This window comes from Oryza glaberrima, chromosome 1, assembly GCF_000147395.1.
Source record: "Oryza glaberrima chromosome 1, OglaRS2, whole genome shotgun sequence".
NCBI lineage: Eukaryota > Viridiplantae > Streptophyta > Magnoliopsida > Poales > Poaceae > Oryza > Oryza glaberrima.
Window position 1 is genome coordinate 20,425,027 of NC_068326.1, and position 21,062 is coordinate 20,446,088.

At 43.2% G+C, this 21,062-nt stretch overlaps 2 protein-coding genes, 1 long non-coding RNA gene and 1 pseudogene across 3 annotated transcripts; 1 reads left to right on the top strand and 3 right to left on the bottom strand.

Moving 5' to 3' along the window:
* Nucleotides 1–2,224: 2,224 nt before the first annotated feature.
* On the top strand, nt 2,225–8,370 carry LOC127773875 (probable protein phosphatase 2C 6). The gene is made up of 4 exons (XM_052300130.1): nt 2,225–2,882; nt 3,012–3,335; nt 3,444–3,549; nt 7,658–8,370. Exons 1-4 carry the CDS (start codon nt 2,250–2,252, stop codon nt 7,996–7,998), a joined length of 1,404 nt encoding a protein of 467 aa, XP_052156090.1. The 5' UTR covers nt 2,225–2,249; the 3' UTR covers nt 7,999–8,370.
* Nucleotides 8,371–9,531: 1,161 nt separating this feature from the next.
* LOC127773955 (UBP1-associated proteins 1C) lies at nt 9,532–12,374 on the bottom strand. Its single transcript, XM_052300240.1, has 6 exons — nt 12,117–12,374; nt 11,910–11,984; nt 11,215–11,342; nt 10,169–10,616; nt 9,961–10,074; nt 9,532–9,839 (listed from the first exon to the last, which is right to left on the bottom strand). The coding sequence occupies exons 1-6, from the start codon at nt 12,201–12,203 to the stop codon at nt 9,777–9,779; spliced, it is 915 nt and encodes a 304-aa protein (XP_052156200.1). The 5' UTR covers nt 12,204–12,374; the 3' UTR covers nt 9,532–9,776.
* Nucleotides 12,375–16,032: 3,658 nt separating this feature from the next.
* Nucleotides 16,033–18,132, bottom strand: LOC127774141 (uncharacterized). Its single transcript, XR_008017712.1, has 2 exons — nt 17,993–18,132; nt 16,033–16,512 (listed from the first exon to the last, which is right to left on the bottom strand). It is a non-coding gene; the product is annotated as an uncharacterized LOC127774141 (long non-coding RNA).
* A 120-nt stretch (nt 18,133–18,252) lies between these two features.
* Nucleotides 18,253–20,462, bottom strand: LOC127774046 (uncharacterized; annotated as a pseudogene).
* Nucleotides 20,463–21,062: the final 600 nt, after the last annotated feature.

Here is a 21,062-nt window from a genome sequence, read left to right on the forward strand (position 1 = left end):
CGCCACGGTGGGGCCCTCCTCCCTGCGCCTCCCCCAGACTGATTTCACCACGTGATCGGATGGACGGTCTTGATCACCCCATCGTGCCGCTGGGACCACCCCCCTACTTACCAAATAACCCTCGGTTATTCCCCCCGCAACAAAAACACCCTCATGTGGGGATGCCATCATCACTGACAGGTGGGCTCCACGTACTGACAAGCCCTGCACGAGAGGGGTGTTTACGTCATTGCACCCCCCCAAAAAAAATCTTCTTCTGTTTTTTTTTTCTCTGGGTGGCACCAGCTGCACGGCGCACATGGCGGCACGAGCACGACGGCGTGGGCGGGCCGCGCAACCGGACGGACCCGACCGTGTTTGCTGTGCGGCCGCATCGCCGTCTGATCCATCCACCCGTCCATCCTTGTGCGGCTTCCGATCTGTGCGCCGTACAAGTGAGAGAGAGGGGGGGAGCAGCGGCGCAGCGCGTGTCGCACTGTTGCCCTGCTCGTCACGTTGTCCAGCTGCCGCCCTCCACGTGGCGGGCGGACACAGGGGGTGGGCGTGTGTCATTTTCCCGGTTTCTTTTTTTTTTCCCTCCCTTTTCTGGTGCTTAGCTTTTGAGAGATGCTCGCATCTTCACGCAAGCACGACACGCCCACCTGCTACTATCACAGACTTCATTATTCTTTTTTTTCGTGTAAATTAATAGTTTATTATACTCAAGAAAAGAAACCAGGAAGTAAGCAATAGCCTGATAAAAATCCTAGGGAAAATACTATTATTGGAAAAAAATATATGAGTAGCTAAAAGGCAGCGACTGTGACCTCATCCAACAGAGGACATTTGTCCATCGCAGCGCACACACACCAGTGAAGGCGCGACAAGCGAGCGAGACATGGACATGGACGGCCACGGCAAGCTACACCACAGTCGCCTACTAGTACTATAGTACTAGGAACCTGATTAGGGAGCTTTTAACTGCTGTAACTTTTCTTGAAATCAAAAGTTTCGTTTAAATTTTAGTCCAGATTTTAAAAAGCTGTAATTGTAAAATCCAGAAAATAAACTAGAAGCCACAACTTGAAAAACCTAGCTTCTCTATATTTTGAGAAGCTCGCTACCAATCAGCTGTTTCTCAGAATGTTAGGGTGTATTTAGTTCACGCTAAAATTGGAAGTTTGGTTGAAATTGGAACGATGTGTCAGAAAAGTTGGAAATTTATGTGTATAGGAAAGTTTTGATGTGATGGAAAAGTTAGAAGTTTAAAGAAAAAGTTTGGAACTAAACTCGGCCTAAGTGCAAGTATAATAGTAAGCTATAACCGGCTAAATGCTGAGGTGGAGGAGAGAGGAGAGGAGAGAAAGGAGAAGCGAGGTATAAACTTACAGCCGGCTTGGACACAAAAACCAAGAAACTCTGTGAGAGAGATAAGTGGGTCCTGTATTAATTGTAAAGAGCTAACTATTATATAAATAGATTAAAAGAATCTTATAATCAACAGATCGGCTGTATTATTAGTCTCTAAGCTTCCCAAACAGATCCTAGCACGGGTGCTACATCTGCAGCCCTTCCGAATCATCACGTGTTCACACCCCCACCACGGGGAAGACAACACGTGCCCCCCGCCGCTGCCCGCTGCTCGCGGCGCCGCACCCGATCCGGCGATCCCCTCCGTGGCCCCCACCACGCCCACGCTGCCGTCGCTCGACACCTGTCCCCAACACACGCGGCGCGCACGCAAAAGTGGACGTAGCTTTCCCACCCCGTCTCCACTTCTGCTGCTAGTACTACTATACGAGAGTAAAAAGCTTGTATCCGCAACTGCCCTCGTGTGTGTGCGTGCGCGCGCGCGTGTTTTGCCTTTGCCTCGCTGCGTGCTCTCTCTGCTCGCTCTCGCGCGCGCGACGCGGGGTTGCTTCCTCGCGGGGGCACGCGACGCGCCACGCCACGCCGCGCCGCGCGGCGCGCTGTTTGGAGGAGGGGGGGGGGGGGGGGGGGGGATTTGGATCCGCGAGGCTGTGCCTGCGGGTGGTGCGTTGGCGTGGCCTTGAGGGAGGTGAGGTGGATCGGGGGCGCAGATCTGGAGGGCGCATGAGGAGGCGGCGCCGGAGAGGAGGAGGAGGAGGAGGAGGAGGAGGAGGAGGGAGAGGGTGGTGTAGTGGGAGCGGCCGAGATGGGGCGTCGACGGGGTGGTGATCCTGGAGGCTGTGGTGGCGAGTGAGGCGGCGGTGGTGGTGGTGGTGGGGGTGGGGGAGGAGGGGGCTGGGATGGAGGACGTGGCGGTGGCGGCGGCGCTCGCTCCTGCGCCGGCGCCGGCTCCGGTTTTTAGCCCCGCCGCTGCGGGGCTCACGCTGATCGCCGCCGCGGCCGCGGACCCGATCGCGGCCGTGGTGGCGGGGGCCATGGACGGGGTGGTGACCGTGCCGCCGGTCAGGACGGCGTCGGCGGTGGAGGACGATGCGGTGGCACCGGGGAGGGGGGAGGAAGGGGGGGAGGCGTCGGCGGTGGGGAGCCCGTGCTCGGTGACCAGCGACTGCAGCAGCGCGGCCAGCGCGGACTTCGAGGGGGTTGGCCTGGGATTCTTCGGGGCGGCGGCGGATGGCGGCGCCGCTATGGTGTTCGAGGATTCGGCGGCGTCGGCGGCCACGGTCGAGGCAGAGGCACGCGTCGCGGCCGGGGCGAGGAGCGTCTTCGCCGTCGAGTGCGTGCCCCTGTGGGGGCACAAGTCGATTTGTGGCCGCCGGCCAGAAATGGAGGACGCCGTCGTCGCCGTGTCCAGATTCTTCGACATCCCGCTATGGATGCTCACCGGCAACTCCGTCGTCGACGGCCTCGACCCCATGTCGTTCCGCCTCCCAGCACACTTCTTCGGTGTCTACGACGGCCACGGTGGCGCGCAGGTAAAGGCCGCCATTAATGACGCATCTCTACGAATTCCGCAATTAATTTTTGCTTGCAAGTGAAAGCTATGTGCACGAACCAACCGATTTCCGTACAATTACAGTAGATTTCGGTTGATTCATGTTCAGGTTGCAAATTACTGTCGGGAGCGGCTCCACGCTGCTTTGGTGGAGGAGCTGAGCAGGATAGAGGGGTCTGTGTCCGGTGCTAACTTGGGATCTGTGGAGTTCAAGAAGAAGTGGGAACAGGCGTTTGTGGACTGCTTCTCGAGGGTGGACGAGGAGGTGGGAGGCAATGCGAGCAGGGGAGAAGCTGTAGCACCCGAGACCGTGGGATCTACGGCTGTAGTCGCTGTGATCTGCTCCTCGCACATCATCGTTGCTAATTGTGGAGACTCACGGGCAGTGCTCTGTCGTGGCAAGCAGCCTGTGCCGCTATCAGTGGATCATAAAGTATGCTTCCATGCCCCGTGAGATTGATGGGCTTTTCATTGCTTGCACTGAACTTTGGTTCACATGTTAACTTGATGTTGATTGGCTTTCTCTTTGTACGTGCTTCAGCCTAACAGGGAGGATGAATATGCAAGGATCGAGGCAGAAGGTGGTAAGGTTATACAGTGGAATGGCTATCGAGTTTTTGGTGTTCTTGCCATGTCGCGATCAATAGGTACACATACCATTCTCTTCTTTAGAACACGTTTTGTTGATATAGTGGAAACCGCCATGGTTTAATATTGTCGTTGGATGCTTTTGACATGTTCCAGCAATTTATGTGTGTTATTGCATTTAGTTCTTGACCAACAGCTTTATACCTTCTGGGTTGGCTGATATACCAGTTGCAATGCTGCTTGATGTTAATCTTTGCTACTTTGTTACCCTACTATTTTGCAATTCTTAGAGGTTTTCTGGTCTGTCAAAGTGAAGGAAATGAAGGAATGAATTTAAGGACTACTATAAATGAACCATCAGTACTGCAGAAAATATGCTACATGTTTTGTCTGTCTTTGTCAAAAAGCCATTGGGCGGCAAGGCTGCCAAACATGACTTTTGCCTAACTGAGTGCAAAAGTTCAATAAGGACTAGTTCATGAAAAGTGATTTCTTTACCAAACAGCTTTCACGGTTTTTGGATTAGACACCACTTGTGTTTGTTCTTCAGGACTGAACAATTTTACTGGCCACCTTGTCATTTATGTACCATATGGTCTTGATCATGTCTGATGCTCCACATGACCTGGTATTCTTGGAATTCAACACCATCAGGATGGACCACAAGAGAATTGCACTGTTTACTGTACGCTAGAACTTTCTATTGATTATGGAATAAGCATCCCATAAAGATAGTCATAATTTCTTAAGCGTCCAAGAAACGGTCTTGTTAAAAAACTTCAATTCACAAAGTTGCTTGTGCTTAAGTGATTCTTATTCTTGTACCACTTATTCGGTTCCATCACAAGCTTCTGCTGTCTAAGAAAGATAGTGGTCCCACTGTCGATATTTTGTTGCCTATTATTGTAGCACTAACATAATTTTAAAAAGCTAATTAACCTAATAGCACGTGGAACTTCTGTTTCAAGGAAACATTATTTGACTATGAGGATTGCCCTGATATTTAATAAGCAAACGGAGAAAAAAAGTCACTGCATTACAAATCGATTTTTTAATTTTGGTTTAGCCCTTTATTTTCAGGTGCATAAGTTAAATATACCTTCCAAATCCCAAGTGCCTGCTCAAACAGTCGTGTGTATTCAACAGTATACATTAAAGTGAGGTTTCAAGGTCTTGTGGCCCATCTGCCATTTAAAAATTTATATTTGGAGCAGTTCCAGCAGTAATTGTGTAGATATTTGGCACTCACTTTCCTTAGATGACAAAGATTAGCAGCATGTGTTAGGAACATTTCCTAGATCTCTAATTGACAATATATGGGTTTGTTATTCGACTTCCCTTACAAGCCAAAAGGTAGCAACATGTTTTAGAAGCATTTTGCTAGATCTGTAATTAATAGTGCAAGTTTTGGTGTCTGATTTTCCTTGGATGTCAAAGAGTAGCAGCATGTGTTTGGAGCATTTTCCTTGCTCTCTGATGTTCCTTGAGGCTGTGAGCTTTTGATTTCTATGTAACTGTTTGCTTTTTAATTAGTTAATCATTTTGTTTGTTTTTTGTTTGGGTGGATGAGGCTTGTTAGGGAGTGTAGGAGCGAGGTAGAAATATCAACACTTTGTCCTTGTAACAACTCATTGTCATGTGTATCGATCTTCTGGTATTCTTTCCTGAAGTGTTCATGTTGAATCTTTTTCATAAAAAAAAGCTTGTCTATTTGTAAAGTTCCTGCCAACCTTTCTTTTGTTCTTTTTGGGTGAGCATCATGTGTTTTTGCTGTTTGTTTCCTTTCTATTGCAATGCTAAGTACTGAGCGTTGCACATGCATGTAGTAACCAATCATACGACCCTATACTCCTATGAGATGGCTACTTTGGTATGCCAAGTTTTGTTTCATCCACAACATGTTTTTTCCTAATCCACGTAGCCTATATGGTTTTGTATGTCATACCAAAGCAGTCTTGTGTTTTACAGCTGTCACTATTGCATTTTAAGACACAAGTCACAACCAGTACATGTTTCTTGACACTTTCTAGTTGCTTTTGTAAAATTGTACTTGTTACCACTATAGAGTGCCTTTTTTTTTTTTTTTTTGCCAAAAGCTCCTGTTCATCATTTGTACAACCCCGTCCTCCACATATTTGTGCTTCTTTATCATTTTACTCTACCAAAAGATAACAAGAGATAAATCTTATGGAAATATATATTCTCAGTCCACGTTTATTACTGGAAATATATAGTAATGAATAAAGTTTGGAAATATTGACTACTGATCCCATGGTGACTTGCATTTCTCGACACAGGGGATATCTCACTAGCTGTGTCATTCCAATGCAATAGATCATGAACAAATGACTAGGTAAGTAGGTCATAATTAAAATTTGCTACATATAATCAAAACCGCATTATATCACCTGTATGAAATACACCTTGCACAATAATCACCAATTGGTGCAAGAATAGTACCAATAATAAGGCAAAATTATGCTGTATGGAGACCAAACAAAATTCATATTCAACCAGGTAAGTTGCACTTAACACAAGAGAAATCAAAAACTGCTAAGCAAAAACCTTAGTTTGAGTTTTCACTTCCGTTTGCATTAGCTGGTCTGATTTTCCAGCAACTCTCCTGCTCAATACAAGGTTGACAAAACACACAGAAAAGGATAATTAGTCATGTTCTATATTATAAAAACACTGTTTTCGCAGTTGGCTAAAACAATACGATGTACATGAGGATGCTCATAACTTTTCGTTTTCCATTACTAGAAACTGTAAAACTACACAAGAACGACACCCGCTTTTGTACAAAAAAAAAGGAGAGGAGAAATCACAACACAAATGGTCAGGTTCTTATTCACTTTGAACAAATGTGTTCTTATTCACAATGAGGTAACTAGTGGCCAAGTACAACAGGGCCTCAACTCTCTCGTCACTCTCGGTGCTTGGACGCTTTGGAAACATCGAAATCTGTTTTTTGATTGTGTTGTCCCAAACTTGTCAGGAAGAGGCGTGATTTGGTGTTTGGCTGGGGGTTAGAGGGTTTCCCTTCTTGACAGCCATAGAGCTTGGTGGTTAGATCCAGGTCGTGGTCCAATTTAATCTATTATAAGCACGCATGTATGCTCTTCTAATGAAGATGAAGTTAGGGCACGGAAAATAAGAAAGCCATTAGCATGTGATTGATTTAAGTTTTAATTATTACAGACTTGAAAAATATATTTATTTGATATTTTAAAGCAACTTCTATATAGAAAGTTTTCGCACGAAACATATTGTTTAGCAGTTTAAAAAGGGTGCTAACGGAAGCAGAGATAGAATATATATCTTAATCAGAAAAGAAAATTCACCAACTGTGTATGCTCAGGGTTTTCTACCCTTTCTTCTTAATATAATGATACACAGCTCTTCTAACTTTGAACAAATGTTAATGAAAATGGACTAAAATGTATTGGGAGTTAGTGCAAGCAATTCAGGTATGAACATAAGAACATGACAACAGAATTTCTTTTGTTGGGAATTTCCGTTATGTTGTTTCTTTGTGGTGGATTTTTAAAAAATCGTTGTGAGGAAGTGGTGGTGGTTTGTGTGTGTGTGTGTGTGTGTGTGTGTGTGTGTGTGTTTTGGGGGGGCTAATATGTGTTTCTCCTGCATATCCGAGAGAAAAAAATGGGGATGCAATTGTTAGGACTTAATGGTACTCTGTAACAACTATGAGCCTCACGCATGCGCAAATCAGATACTTATTTGTTCCTAGAGGCACAAGAACTGCTAAGTTGAACAATATATGATTAGACTGGGTAAATAAATGGAAATCATGTGCCCCATGATATTCTCTTATTTTGTGATTTTGTAGGATATTTTTCATTAACCTCTTTGGATCTGTGGTCTACCTGACCAGTTCAATTAAAGATTCACCTTCTGAACCTACATACCTCCTCCTTTGCTTCTAATGATGGTTGATGCACCTCTGTTATCGAGCATGCAATAACTGTTAAGAGCTTCTGTCCGCTATTTTTTTAGGAAATACAATTTCTTGTTATAGAATAACAGTCACTGTTCATTCTGCTCTTACATCAGCCAATAGCTTTTATCATGCAATATTTTTCTCTGATCAAGAATACACGATACAAAAACATTTCAGCCTCACTTCCTGCGCTGTGTCTGTTACAGGTGACAGGTATCTCAAGCCATGGATAATTCCAGTCCCCGAGATCACTATTGTTCCTCGAGCAAAGGATGACGAATGTCTCGTTCTTGCTAGTGATGGTCTCTGGGACGTCATGTCAAACGAAGAGGTATGCGATGTTGCTCGCAAGCGAATACTGCTGTGGCACAAGAAGAATGGCACAAACCCAGCATCAGCCCCGCGAAGCGGTGACTCGTCAGATCCGGCAGCTGAAGCAGCTGCTGAGTGCTTGTCGAAGCTTGCTCTCCAGAAGGGGAGCAAGGACAACATTAGCGTCATTGTCGTTGACCTCAAGGCACATAGGAAGTTCAAGAGCAAAAGCTAACATCTTCTTGATGAACAGCAACAGTGACAGAATTTCTAGGGATCTACAGAGATTTGGAGAATCCAAATTCGATCGATTTAGAGGACTCCTTTTTAGTACATTACTTAGCCCAGTTCTCCCTCTTATTTTCTTTTACCATTTGACCCTCCCAAGGGCTGTATTCATGTATACGGTACAGATTGCAAAATCCGCACCGGGGTCTATGTTTCCTGATGGCGGTGGATCATCCCCGTTTTCTGTTCTTCTTTCGTTGTTGCCCCCTTATTCTTTTTGTTAAGCTGGGCCATCATGTATCTGGCAAATGTATATTTGAGCCTGTAGGGTACAAAGAAACTGAGTGGTATAAAGGATGATGTACTGCCTTCTCAACTATGAACTGGGGTCCGGATTAACTTCTGTTTCCAAACTAAGAAGAAGCAACAATTAATTTGTACACAAACACAACTAAAATACCCCTCTAATGATAGTTCCGCGATGTCTTGCCGTCATATCATTGGGCATAGCAAAAATGTGAAGCAACGGCACGCCAAAAAGTATATTATTCCCTTCAGTATCACCGCTAAATGATCGTATATCACGCGCAATGCCGAACAATGACGAGCAGGAGATATACCGCCTAGAAAGCTCTAGATGCGGTTCAGGCAATTCCATCGTTCCTTTTTTCTTTTACATGTCGAAATGTACAGCAGCAGAAGGATAAGGGATAATCAACACAAATCATATACGATCCGATCCTAATTCCTTTTATGTTTTAGTTTCGACTAATTAAGAATAAATAGATTTGTTTCGCGAATTAGTCTAGAGTTATGAAATGAGTTTTATCATTAGTCTACTTTTAATATTTTTAATTAGTGTCAAACATCCGATATGGCAAGATAATTTAGTCCCTGCATCCAAATAGTCACTCAGATGAATCGATGAATCAGCGTGAGGGCAGGACAGGATGACGGGAACGCGAAGCCGCGGTAGCTTGAGCCTTGAGGCTGGCCACCGGGGAGATACAAGAGCTGTCTATTCCATCCTTCATCAACCAAACAAAAAAAATTAAAATCATCCTACCCCATAAACCAAACAAACAAATAAAATCACCATAACCCAAAAAATCAGGGGTGGACTTATTCCGCCCCCACCTTATTCTCAAAACAAGTACAATCTTCGTTTTGTAATATATGATGATGCCATTGATTTTTCGACAAACGTTTGGCCATTTGACTTATTCAAAATTTTTATGTAAATATATAAAAAAATCATGCTTAAAAAACATTTGATAATAAATAAATCACAATGAAATAAATGATAATTACATTTTTTTAATAAGATGAATGATCAAATGTATCTGGAAAAATCAATACTGACATATATTAAAAAACAGAGAAAGTACATGCTTAGATTATCTTGACATCTTACCATTGTTTATGCCCACATCGGCTCCTCCCATTTGTTCAGAGTTGTGCGATGCCACCATTGCTTTCATTTGCTTACGGATGAAACATGTATCAGCTTATTTAATTTAAAATACACAAAACAAGGCCATGAAATATTGATTTGTCATTGATAGCAAGCCGTGTTGCCAAGATCAGTTTGCGATCAGATCGGCTGTTGCTCCCAAAACAATCAAATGCAAAATTCACATCAGTTCCACGGATCGTATGGATGATCCAGGCAGTACATTGTATCAATAATAGAACCAAAACTCGGCTTTACGCCATAACAAACTGTAAGACCATCATTGATCTGTCGACAAGGAATCAGCTGTCAGGGGGCATGATCCATTACTCTCAATCCTTTGCAACCAATCTAATGCGCTTGCCATCAACAGAAAACCTGGAGCTTGAAGAAATCTGCGACATAGTAATAGTTCATCATTTTCTGTCACTTATCAACAGCACATCTTGACAAATACTGAAGGAGAACAAGTTAATTACAGGCAAGTAAGCTACAATTTTTTTGACATTGTACTACCTTATCCATCAAGATAGCATGCATCTGCTCCTTATCTTCTGTCAGACCACATTCCAGAAGTTCCTTAGTTACTAGCTTTTGTAGCTTCTTTAACTTCAGAACTCCATCTGGATTCTGAAAGGGTAAAAGGAGAACTGTCAACCGCCGGATAATTTAAGCACAAACACAAAACAAAAATAGAGCAGTGTTTGTTGTATAGAAGTCCTACCGTCTGAAGTACTTTGGTAATAATTTTCTTCCACTTGATTTTCTGCTTTTTACTGTCTTTAAGGTTGGCACTACTAACTAATTCATCTTTAGTACCCTTGCTCTTTGCTTTGGTTTCTGCCTCTTCATTTGAAGATTGTACCACTTCTCCACTGTTCACGCTCAAGTTGTTCGGTCTTTTCGTGTTATCTGGCTCTTCTGAGGTCGTATCACTTGCTCTCTTTCTCTTTGCTGCATCGTTGTCCACACCTCTTTCATTTTCAGTACTCCTCTCATTGTTTACTTGTGCTGATTCTGTCACAGGTGCACCAACAGTTTCCTTGGGAGTTTGTTCAACTCCATTTGCTTGCTTCTGAGAAGCATGATAGGCTTTTGCTTTTGCCCTGTGCTTCTTGCCATCTGCATGTGATAAGAGTGTTTGCTTGCTAGTGGTTGTCGTCTTGCAAAGGCTGTGATACAAATCCACAATAAGTGCAAAGTTTTTAAACGTTTCCACAGAGTATTTGAATTAAGACCTAATAAATATCGACCCAGAACAATGAATACTAGTGAATGCTGCTTCAGCTGATATGGCCTGGCTACAAGGACAAACACGAGATTGTTTATCTAAAGAATGATGACCTATTTTTTTTTTAACTCTGACATTGTCTTTCCAAAATAATTGGATGACCAATACTAGCTCTAAGAGTAAGTGTTATACGGTTGTAGCTACAACCAGTAGAAAAAACAAGGACAAAAATGATGTTAAGCGTAGACAATTGCAGCTTAAAAAAACATCACATTTGTTTCATTAGTGTTATAGACACAATCACACCTCACATACTAAAGAATCACCTTAATAACAAAGCAAGGTGTTTCTCTATGGTTGCACCAATGCACGTAAAACACAAGTTACAAACATTAATCATACTCTACACCTTAACATTTTAAAATATAGAATGTCCAGAGCTAACATGATGGGACATGGCTTCCGCTGTTTCCACAGTTCCACTACAGAACCATCTGCAAATGTAACTATTAATATGTTGCACGGTGAAATTAGCAAACCTGCAGAACCAAGGGGGATATGTCGACAGCCCGACATTGATATCAACATCAGCATTTGGCTTTGGCTTGTCTTGCTTGCCCTGTGCATTGTTGGATGCTTTGTTCTGTCCCTTGGGACCATACTTCTCCTGAAAGGGAATGCAGCATTAAGATTCAAAGCACAATTTACACATGAATCTATAGCCAATCTGAACAAATAGAATCATCTCCAAGAGTTAAACATCCCTCAAAGAATTCAGATAAGACCTGTGTGATGTGGAGCTCAACTGCTCAGTAAATTTTGACGGAACATACTCTTAGTACAGACCTACTCAGTGTCTGAGTGGATTACATTAATAGACTTTCAAAGCATAAGACAGCGTTTGACCGATCGATTTCACAATAATCAGATCCAATCCCAACCAAATAGAACCAAATCACCCTGATCTCTGTAGTTTACTAATTAGAACATAATGAAATTGTCAGAATTCACAAATTCCACCTTAATCCCTACTATCCACTAAATCGAATGAAAGAAATGAAAGCAATTCGACCTGGCCTCACCATACAAGCAATAGCATGAAACATTTCCAATCCAATACCATTCAATTCGACACTAATTCAAACACAGGTTACATGTGCAAACCAAACGAATCACGTTTCGCTAGTACTTAATGAGCAATCAAGAAACGGGCATATGGGGAAGGTGTACTCACAGCCTCGGAGATGCACTGGGTGTGGCCCTGGACGGTCTCCTGGGTGAAGAACTCGCCGCAGTCGATGCAGGAGAGCTGCCGCCGCAACACAAAAATCGCAAACAAATCAATCACAATCCACCACTTCTCTCACCTCGAGACGATCAAGAGACTCTGCTCACTTCGGAGACGAGCAAGATCAGAGAGAGGGGGGGAGGGAGAGCAAACCCTGTAGGCGGAGCAGGAGCGGAAGTGGCCGGCGAGCTTGGGCTTCTTGAGGTCGTCGCCGCAGTCCTCGCACTGGAACCACACCATTGTCGACGCTGCCGCCGCCGCCGCCGCCTCTTCACCTCCGACGAGCGGGCGGCGCTAGGGTTTTGGGTGCGAGGCGAGGCGAAGGACGCAGCGGCAATTGGGATTTGTCCCTCGCAAGACACGCGACCGTGGACTTAACGGAGGCCCAAGCCCATTTGACCTCTTTTGCATGGGCCATCGCACCATACGGCCCACTACCCACATGGTGGCTCCCTTTGAGATTGAAATCGGAACACGACGAAAAAGCCTAGAAACGAACAAGATTTGTTCATCTTAAAATCTATCTATTATATTATTAAAGTAATAGAAAAAGGAGCCTCCACGTTCGCTCTCATAGCCTAGAAATTCTCACATTAATCGGAGAAAAAGAAAAAACAGAGTCCATATGGAATTACAATTTAGAAATAGCTGAAATTCGAAATTAAAAAATAAGAAATATTAGAAGAGGAGACTAGAGTTCATATAGAAATACAATTTAGAAATAGTTGAAATTCTGTTCTAAAAAAAGAAATAGTTGAAATTCGGAATTAAAAAATAAAGAATATTAGAAGAGGAGACTAGAGTCCATATAGAAATACAATTAGGAAATAACTGAAATTCGGAATTGAAAATAAGGAATATTAGAAGTAAAGTATAGAGTCCATATAGAAATACAATTAGGAAATAATTGAAATTCGGAATTAAAAAATAAGGAATATTAGAAGTAGAGTATAGAGTCCATATAGAAATACAATTAGGAAATAACTGAAATTCAGAATCAAAAATAAGGAATATTAGAAGTAGAGTATAGAGTCCATATAGAAATACAATTAGGAAATAATAGAAATTCGGAATTAAAAATAAGGAATGTTAGAAGTAGAGTATAGATTCCATATGGAAATACAATTAAGAAAAAAAAAGAAATTCGGAATTAAAAAATAAGGAATATTAGAAGTAGAGTATAGAGTCCATATAGGAATTTAAAACTAACTAAAATTTGGAATAAACATAATAAAATTAAAAGTAGAGTTTAAAGTCCGTATAAAAATACAATTTACAAATAACTAAAATTCGAAATTAAGAAAAACATGGGAATAAGAGTTTAAAGTCAATATAGGAATACAATTTAGAAGTAACTGAAATTCGAAATTAAAAATTAAAGAATATTGATAGATGAGTTTAGAGTCCACATAGAAATACAATTATAAATAATAAAAATTCAAAAATAAGAATAAATAATATTGGAAGAAGAGTATAGAGTCTATATAGAAATACAATTTACAGAAAATTCGGAATTAGAAAAAAGAAATATTAAAAGATGAGTCTAGAGTCCATATAGGAATATATATAATTTACAAATAACTAAAATTTGATATTAAAATATTAATAACTAACATGTATATAAAATACAATATAAATATTACACATTAGTAGTTTTGTAAAGTTATTTAAAAATTTAAAATTATGTTGTCATTTTAATATATTTGAATAATATAATGAGAAAACATATATGCTATTATATGAGAGAAAATATAATGATGCCAGCCACGCAATCTGCGCGGGCCATCATGCTAGTTATATTATTAAAACAGCTTTGAAAGGAGGCACCACGTTCGTTGTGGGGGCTAGAAATTTCTACATTAATCGGCGAAAAAGAAAAAAAAAGAAAAGGAGAGTCCAAGTAGAAATACAATCTAAAAATAGCTGAAATTCAGAATTAAAAATAAGCAATATTGAAAGAAGTTTCCATATAAGAACCCAATACGAGATTAATCAAAATTCAAAATAAAAATAAAATAAAATCCAAAATTAGAAAAAAAAAGAGAGTCCAAGTAGAAATTCAATTTTAAAATAGCTGAAATTCGGAACTAGAAATAAGAAATATTGAAAGAAGTTTCCATATAAGAACCCAATACAAGATTAATAAAAAATTCAAAATAAAAATAAAATAAAATCCAGAATTTGAAAAGAAAATGATAGTCCAAGTAGGAATACAATTGTAAAATATCTGAAATTCTAAATTTAAAATAAGAAATATTAAAAGAAGAGTCCATATAAGAACCCAATACGAGATTAATTAAAATTGGGAATAAAAATAAAAATAAAATCGAAAATTAGCAAAAAAAAAAAGAAGAAGAGTTCAAGTAAGAATACAATTTAAAATTAGCTGAAATTCGGAATAAAAAAAACAATATTGAAAGAAGAATTAAAAAATAAAATAATATTCAATATTAGAAAAATTAAAAGAGAGTTCATATAGGAATATAATATTGAAACAACTGAAATTGAAAATAAAAAAATAAAAATATTAAAAGAATACAATACAATATTAATTAAAATTTGAAAAAAAAATAAATTCTGAAATTAGAAAAAGAAAAATAAGATTTCAATTAGGAATGCAATTTATAAATAACTAAAATTTGTGATAAAAATAAAGACTATTGAAAGGAAAGATCATCTAAAACACATGACAAGATAAATTAAGTAATAGGCCTATAAAAGAGTGGTGGCGGTTGATACGACATATAAAAACTGTTAATGAAACACCAAATAGAATCTTAATTACGATTAAAAGGAGGGACGACAGACAGACCGTGAAGCAAACGAGCAAGGCAGTTGCCGGGACTTCTAGAAAGTAACCCCCCATTGATAATTATATTCGATTTTTAAAATCTCAATGACAATAAAAAGGAGAAGCAGCGGGCGGGGTGTATAGGAGTATAGTTGCAGAGCCGTCGACGGTTGACAGGACTTCTAGAAAATAAAAAATGAATTCCAACGATAGTTATGTTCGATTTTTAGAATCACAATGACAATAAAAGAGTAGGCGGCGGACGGGCCGTAGAGGAGTATAATGGCATCGTCTGACGAGACTTCTAAAAATTATAAAAAATGAAACCTAACAAGACAATAAACTCTAAAAACTACTAGGTCCAAATTTTAAAGGTTCGGAACTTCTAAAAAGTAAAAAAAAAACAATGATAATCATGTTCGATTTTAAAATCTCAATGATAATAAAGAAGGGAGGCAGCGGACGAGCCGTAGAGAAGTACAATTGCAACAGTTTGGCAGGACTTCTCGAAAGTAAAAATGAACTCAAATGATAATTATGTTTGATTTTTAAAATCTCAATGACAATGAAGAGAAGAGACCGTGGACGAGCCATAGAGGAGTATAATGGAAACGTTTGACGGGACGTCTAGAAATTATAAAAACAAAACCCAACGTGACAATAAACTCTAAAACTATAAGATCCAATTTTTAAAGGTTTCAAGGAGAATGAATAGAAATAGTGGTAGATCAAACAAGCAAATAAATAAGAAGGAGATGACATAAAGGGTAGCAACTGGTGTGACTTTTAAAAAATTATATAATTAGAAACACGGGGATGATAAAGTTTGGTCTTTCAAAGTCTTAAGACAATAAGATAGCTATTTAATAAATTTTAAGTAAAATCATACTATAAAAAATATATGATTTTGTTTGGGTGCTAGCCGCGCAATTGCGCGGGTCACCCATCTAGTTGCTCTTGTAAGAGACATATCTAGTGGACTCATCGTTTCGCTTGTAAACGATTGTACTATTAGAAGCAAATGCTTAAAAATAAACTAAGATGGAAAAAAAATCCTAAAGTCAACTCAAAATTAAAATTTTTGTTTATGCTTATAAGCTAAAGGCTAAATGATGTGGATTTTAAATCTGAACTACCATTGTGAAGGATTTGCTGAACTTTTATTCATTGACGAATTTAACTCTCTGATTCTGAATCAATAATCTCAATCAGTATACGTGGGCAATTACAACTTCGGCGCAATTTAGATCGATCGGTCAGGAATAACAATTTCTGACATCACGTAATATACGTTTAGTAATGAATTTTATTAGCGTAACAGCCTCTCAGCACACCACTACACTGTGAAACTGCTGTGCATATCCGGATATTTCATAATCTAAATTTCAGCATAAAGAGCTACTAAAACATTGTGCACAACATTATCCAAAATCACTCTATGAATATTTGCACTTTTGAGGTGATCCCATCCATGAGTTGCTTGACTATGGAGGATTTCTCCTTGTCGCCCTTGGGATACCTTGATCCTGTCGGGGTGGGTCGATAGTAATTGCAACTCTCTTCGTCAGTCAAAATGATCGTCTGTAAAGCCATAGCTAGCTCCATGACCATTCTTACAAACTCCATGTATTTCTCCTCTACTTTGAAGCCAGCAATCTTCAGGCTCTTCAGATGCTTGTGCTTGAATTCTGAACAGGTCGTCTCGCAATACGGCGTCTCTTGCTGCCTACCGTGTCGACTGCGCATGTCCTTCTGTATCTGTGATCAGCAAGGTCATAACTTTGTTAGGATTGAACACGCATGTCACAAAACGATGACTCTGCTATATATGTTTTTGAGGCCGTGGCGACGGGGACGGCGCGGCGATGGCGCGGAGCTGGGCGCGGCGGTGGGGCGCCACGGTGTCGGCTCTCCGCGGCTCCAGCGACGGGCGACGGCGTCGCCAGATCTGGTCTCCCCGCTTGGCCGAGGTGACCGGCGACAGGCTCGGTCGTCGCCGGCGCCGCTCTGCGGACCTGGCAGGGGGTGGCTAGCGGCGGCGATGGTGGCGGATGTGGCGGCGATGAAGTTGGCGACGACGGCGGCGGACTGTGGCGCGTGCCGCGACACCGGCCCTCGTCAAGAACCTCGTTGCCACGAGGGAGGCGTGGCGCCCTCGTCAATGCTCTGGCTGTAAACACCGTGCCCGTGACGTCTTTCTCCACGATGCCGGCGACCCGCGCTCCATGCTGCACCTTCGATCCGCGCCACCCCGGCCGGATCTGGACGACTGGCGTCTAGCGGCGCTGGCTAGCGACGGTGGCGGCTGGCGACGGTGGTGGCTGTGGCAGTGGCGGTGGCGGCTGTCGACGATGGTACCTATGGCAGCTATGGTTGAAGGCCATCATCCGGCTGACGGTGCGTCGGCGGCGACGACAGTATGTGGAGGCGAGGAAGGGGTCTGGCGGCGGGGAAGGAGGAGTCCGGGTGTAGGCACGCCGTCGACGGCGGGAACAACTGTGGGCGGTGGCCTTGGCCGAATCGCTGAAGGGACAATGTTGTTGACCGACGATGATCCTTCTTGTGCGGATTGGTGGTGTGGGTTTGGACAGGGAATCGCGGGCAAAAGCCTTGCCGAGCCATTTGGCTGGTTGACAACGGCGACGCCGTTTGTCGTCGTTCCCCTCCTTGGAGGCGTTGTTTTAGCATATCCCTTTCCTTTCTCTACCATATTCTCCGGGTGAAAACCTTGCTTCGGTTCCGAACGAGCGGTGGCGGCGATCCACGTCGCATCCTCCTTAGGGGCACCGCTTCAGAGAAACCTCTTCGTGCAAGGATATTGTCATTGGTCTATGCATTGGCTTCGAACTTCAGTCCTAGGCCTTAACGAGGCCTTCTAGCTCCACATTTTGTTTTGCTTTTATCAGTTTGGGTCCTCTCTTCTCTTGTTTAGTGTGTTCAACTTGTCTTGAACTACACTCTCTTCTGGAGTGGATCTTTGTAATAATTGACTGTAGTTCTTTTTGAGCAAAGGCTGGGATATTATATTCCATTATCTAAAAAAAATATGTTTTTGAGGCTGAAACTTGATGGAGATCAAGAGAAAGAGGTACTCATTTTGTGTCAGACAAAATGCAGTGCCCTAAAGACTAGGTGACATTATTAGAGTGGTTTCAGTTTTTAGTTCTGTGTAATGCGTATTAGTTTCATTGATAACAAACTGAATGAACTTGCAGGTAAGAATTAAAAAAAGGCATACCGAAAGGTTGAAGTTCTGGAGGAATGGTGCTGCCTGAAGGAAGATCATCCATAACAGCTCATATTGGCCATCACCAAGATTAAGCACGGTCAGCTTGCTGAAGGAACCCTGCAATGGCCTTGGATGCTCAAGTTCTATCCAGATCTGAACGAAAAAAAAAAAATTCAAAAACAAGAAACTGTCAGTCAACTGCCACTCCTCGCTTACGAACATGAGCAAGATGGATTAAAGAATAAATATCGATCATAGCTTGCCTTTCCGCCGTTCAAGAAACGCAGAGAAAGTTGGCTGAGGCTTCTGGCATTGGCCAAGAGCTTACCCCCCCCCCCCCCCCCCGGGTACGGATGTCTGCCCCGTGGATGAGGCTGAGGTCGTCAAGGATCGGTACAGAGCCGAGGGACACCGGAGCACCATCGGGGAACCAGCTGTCGACGGAGAGCCGCGTGAGCTTGGGGATGCTGCGCAGCACAACAACCAGCACTCAAGCTCCAGCACCCTGAGCGCCGACGACCCCGGTGCGACGTCGATCACCCGCTCCTCGCCGGGGACGACGCCCGTCGCAGTCGAACACCGCCAGGTGCTCCAGCCGCGCGCGTGCACGCGCTGAGGAGGACGGCGACGTCGGCGCTTCTCAGCTGCAGGTGCCGCAGCTCGAGCTTGGTGAGCGCGCCGAACACGCGTGGCGAGTCCACAGCAATTCCAAACGAAAGGGTTTCGAACAAAGGATTCTTTAGAGTAATTTTAGAGGAATTCAATCTTATAAAACATTTTGTTATGTGGTCATTTGAATCAAAAGAATAACTATAAAAAAATCATATGAATTTCCTTTGGATTAGCTCAAAACCATGCAATTTTTGAAAAATTCTAACATGAGCTTCAACCACCTGGTTGCGTCGGAGATCGCCAAGAACCTGGATACCGCGCGGCAGAAGCGACCCGCAACCCGGTCCAGCGCGCGTTTGTCCACCATCCATAGCTCGACTCCCCTCGGGATGAACTTCTTGACGCTTATCCTTGGCTCCAGCAGCAGCCATGGGAGCCACCGCCACCGCCTCGACAGGCTGCACGTCCTGATCGCCTCCACGCGTGCTGCCCAACTCCTGCAAGATGAGCAGAAGGATGTCGTCCGGGAGAGGGCTAATCCTGTCTTCCCCTTCAGCTTGCCTGGATGTAGCTGCAGATGCAAGGTGGTTGCCTGCGCACGAAGGGAAGATCTCCATGGATGCTTTGTTCTGTCCCTTGGGAGGACCATACTTCTCCTGAAAAGGGATGCAGCATGGTAATGATTAAGATAATAAGATTCAAACCACAATTTACCATGAATCTATAGCCAACCTGAACGAATAGAATAACCTTAGAGAGTTAAACATCCCTCAAAGAATTCAGAGAAGACCTATGTTATGTGGAGTTCGACTGCTCAGTAAATTTTGATGGAACACAGGCTTCCTTCGTTCCAGCTACCTCCGCCTTGTTTTCCGCGCGCACACTTCCTAAACTGCTAAACTGTGCGTTTTTTACAAAAAATTTCTATACAAAAGTTGCTTACAAAAATTATATTAATCCATTTTTAAAAACAAATACCTAATACTTAATTAATCACGTGCTAATGGACTGCTCTGTTTTCCGTGCGCACGGTTCGTGTTGGGAACACAGGCTAATGAACGCAGTAGAGACCTATTCAGTGGATTACTTTAAGGCTTTGAAAGCGTTTCACCCTATTCAGTGGATTACTTTAAGGCTTTGAAAGCGCTTCACCGGTCAGTTTCACAATAATCAGATCACCAAATCATCCCCATCTCTGCAGTTGGTTCACTAATAAGAACATAATGAAAACTTACGAATTCCACCCTAATCCCTATCAACTAAAATAAACGAAAAACTGAAAGCAATTCGACCTGGCCTCACCATACAAGCACGAAACATTTCCATCCAATACCATTCGATTCGACGCCAATTCAAACACAGGTTACATGGGAAAAACAAACGAATCACATTTCACTAGAACTGCACGAGCAATCAAGACATGGGTGGAGGGGGCAGGTGTACTCACAGCCTCGGAGATGCACTGGGCGTGGCCCTGGACGGTCTCCTGGCTGAAGGACTCGCCGCAGTCGATGCAGGAGAGCTGCCGCCGCAACACAAAAACCGAAACAAATCAATCACAATCCACCACTTTCTCTCACCTCGAGACGAGCAAGACCAAATTAACAGAAGCTACAGAGAGGGGGGGGGGGGGGGGGGAGGGAAGAGCAAACCCTGTAGGCTGAGCGCAGGAGCGGAAGTGGCCGGCGAGCTTGGGCTTCTTGAGGTCGTCGTCGCCGCAGTCCTCGCACTGGAACCGCGCCATTGTCGACGCCGCCGCGAGCTCTCTTGCTTCACCTCCGACGCGTCTCTCGCTAGGGTTTTTGGCTGCGGGTCGGCGAGGCGAAGGACTGGAAGGCGGAAGCTTCTGCATGCAAGGCCCGTGGAATGGTTGCCGACTTGCCGTAGTGGAGCGGAGGCCCGAGGGGAGAAAGAATTGCTAAAACTTGAGGCCCAAGGCCTAGCCATGTGACCTGATTGCGGCCCATGTTGATAAGTTGCAATAGAGATTTCGGCCCAGTGTTTCTCAGGTTGCATCCAGCCCATGCGCGCTGCAGCCCGATTCGGCAACGGCACCACGAGTCCTCGGCGCGTGCACGCGGCTGGAGCACCTGGCGATGTACGACTGCGACGCCGCCGTCCCCGGCGAGGCGCTGGTGATCGACGTCGCGCCGGGGTCGTCGTCGGCGCTCAGGGAGCTGTGTTGAAGATAATCCTAGCGCCATCTTCTATTTCAGCTCCACTCCTTCCTCTACGCGCATGTTGTAACATCCCGGCCTAAAACTTAATAGAATTAATGGAATACTCATATTAACAAGTTGCAACTTCTTTTTCCGGAAGCCGATCTCTAAAGAACTCTGAGGTTAAGCGTGCTTGGCCTGGAGCAATTTAGGGATGAGTGACCGATTGGAAAATTCTTCCCGAGTGCGCATGAGATGAGTGACCGATCGGGAAATTCTACCAGCAATTTAGGGATGAGTGACCGATC

What these genes read in the sequence shown, in the direction of transcription:
- LOC127773875 (XM_052300130.1), top strand. Translation starts at nt 2,250, where the DNA reads ATGGAGGACGTGGCGGTGGCGGCGGCGCTCGCTCCTGCGCCGGCGCCG. An exon ending in ACGGCCACGGTGGCGCGCAG is followed by an intron (nt 2,883 to 3,011) that starts GTAAAGGCCGCC and finishes ATTCATGTTCAG; the next exon opens with GTTGCAAATTACTGTCGGGA. An exon ending in CGCTATCAGTGGATCATAAA is followed by an intron (nt 3,336 to 3,443) that starts GTATGCTTCCAT and finishes TACGTGCTTCAG; the next exon opens with CCTAACAGGGAGGATGAATA.
- LOC127773955 (XM_052300240.1), bottom strand. Translation starts at nt 12,203, where the DNA reads ATGGTGTGGTTCCAGTGCGAGGACTGCGGCGACGACCTCAAGAAGCCC. An exon ending in GCTCCTGCTCCGCCTACAGG is followed by an intron (nt 11,985 to 12,116) that starts GTTTGCTCTCCC and finishes TTGCGGCGGCAG; the next exon opens with CTCTCCTGCATCGACTGCGG. An exon ending in ATGCTATCTTGATGGATAAG is followed by an intron (nt 9,840 to 9,960) that starts GTAGTACAATGT and finishes ACTATGTCGCAG; the next exon opens with ATTTCTTCAAGCTCCAGGTT.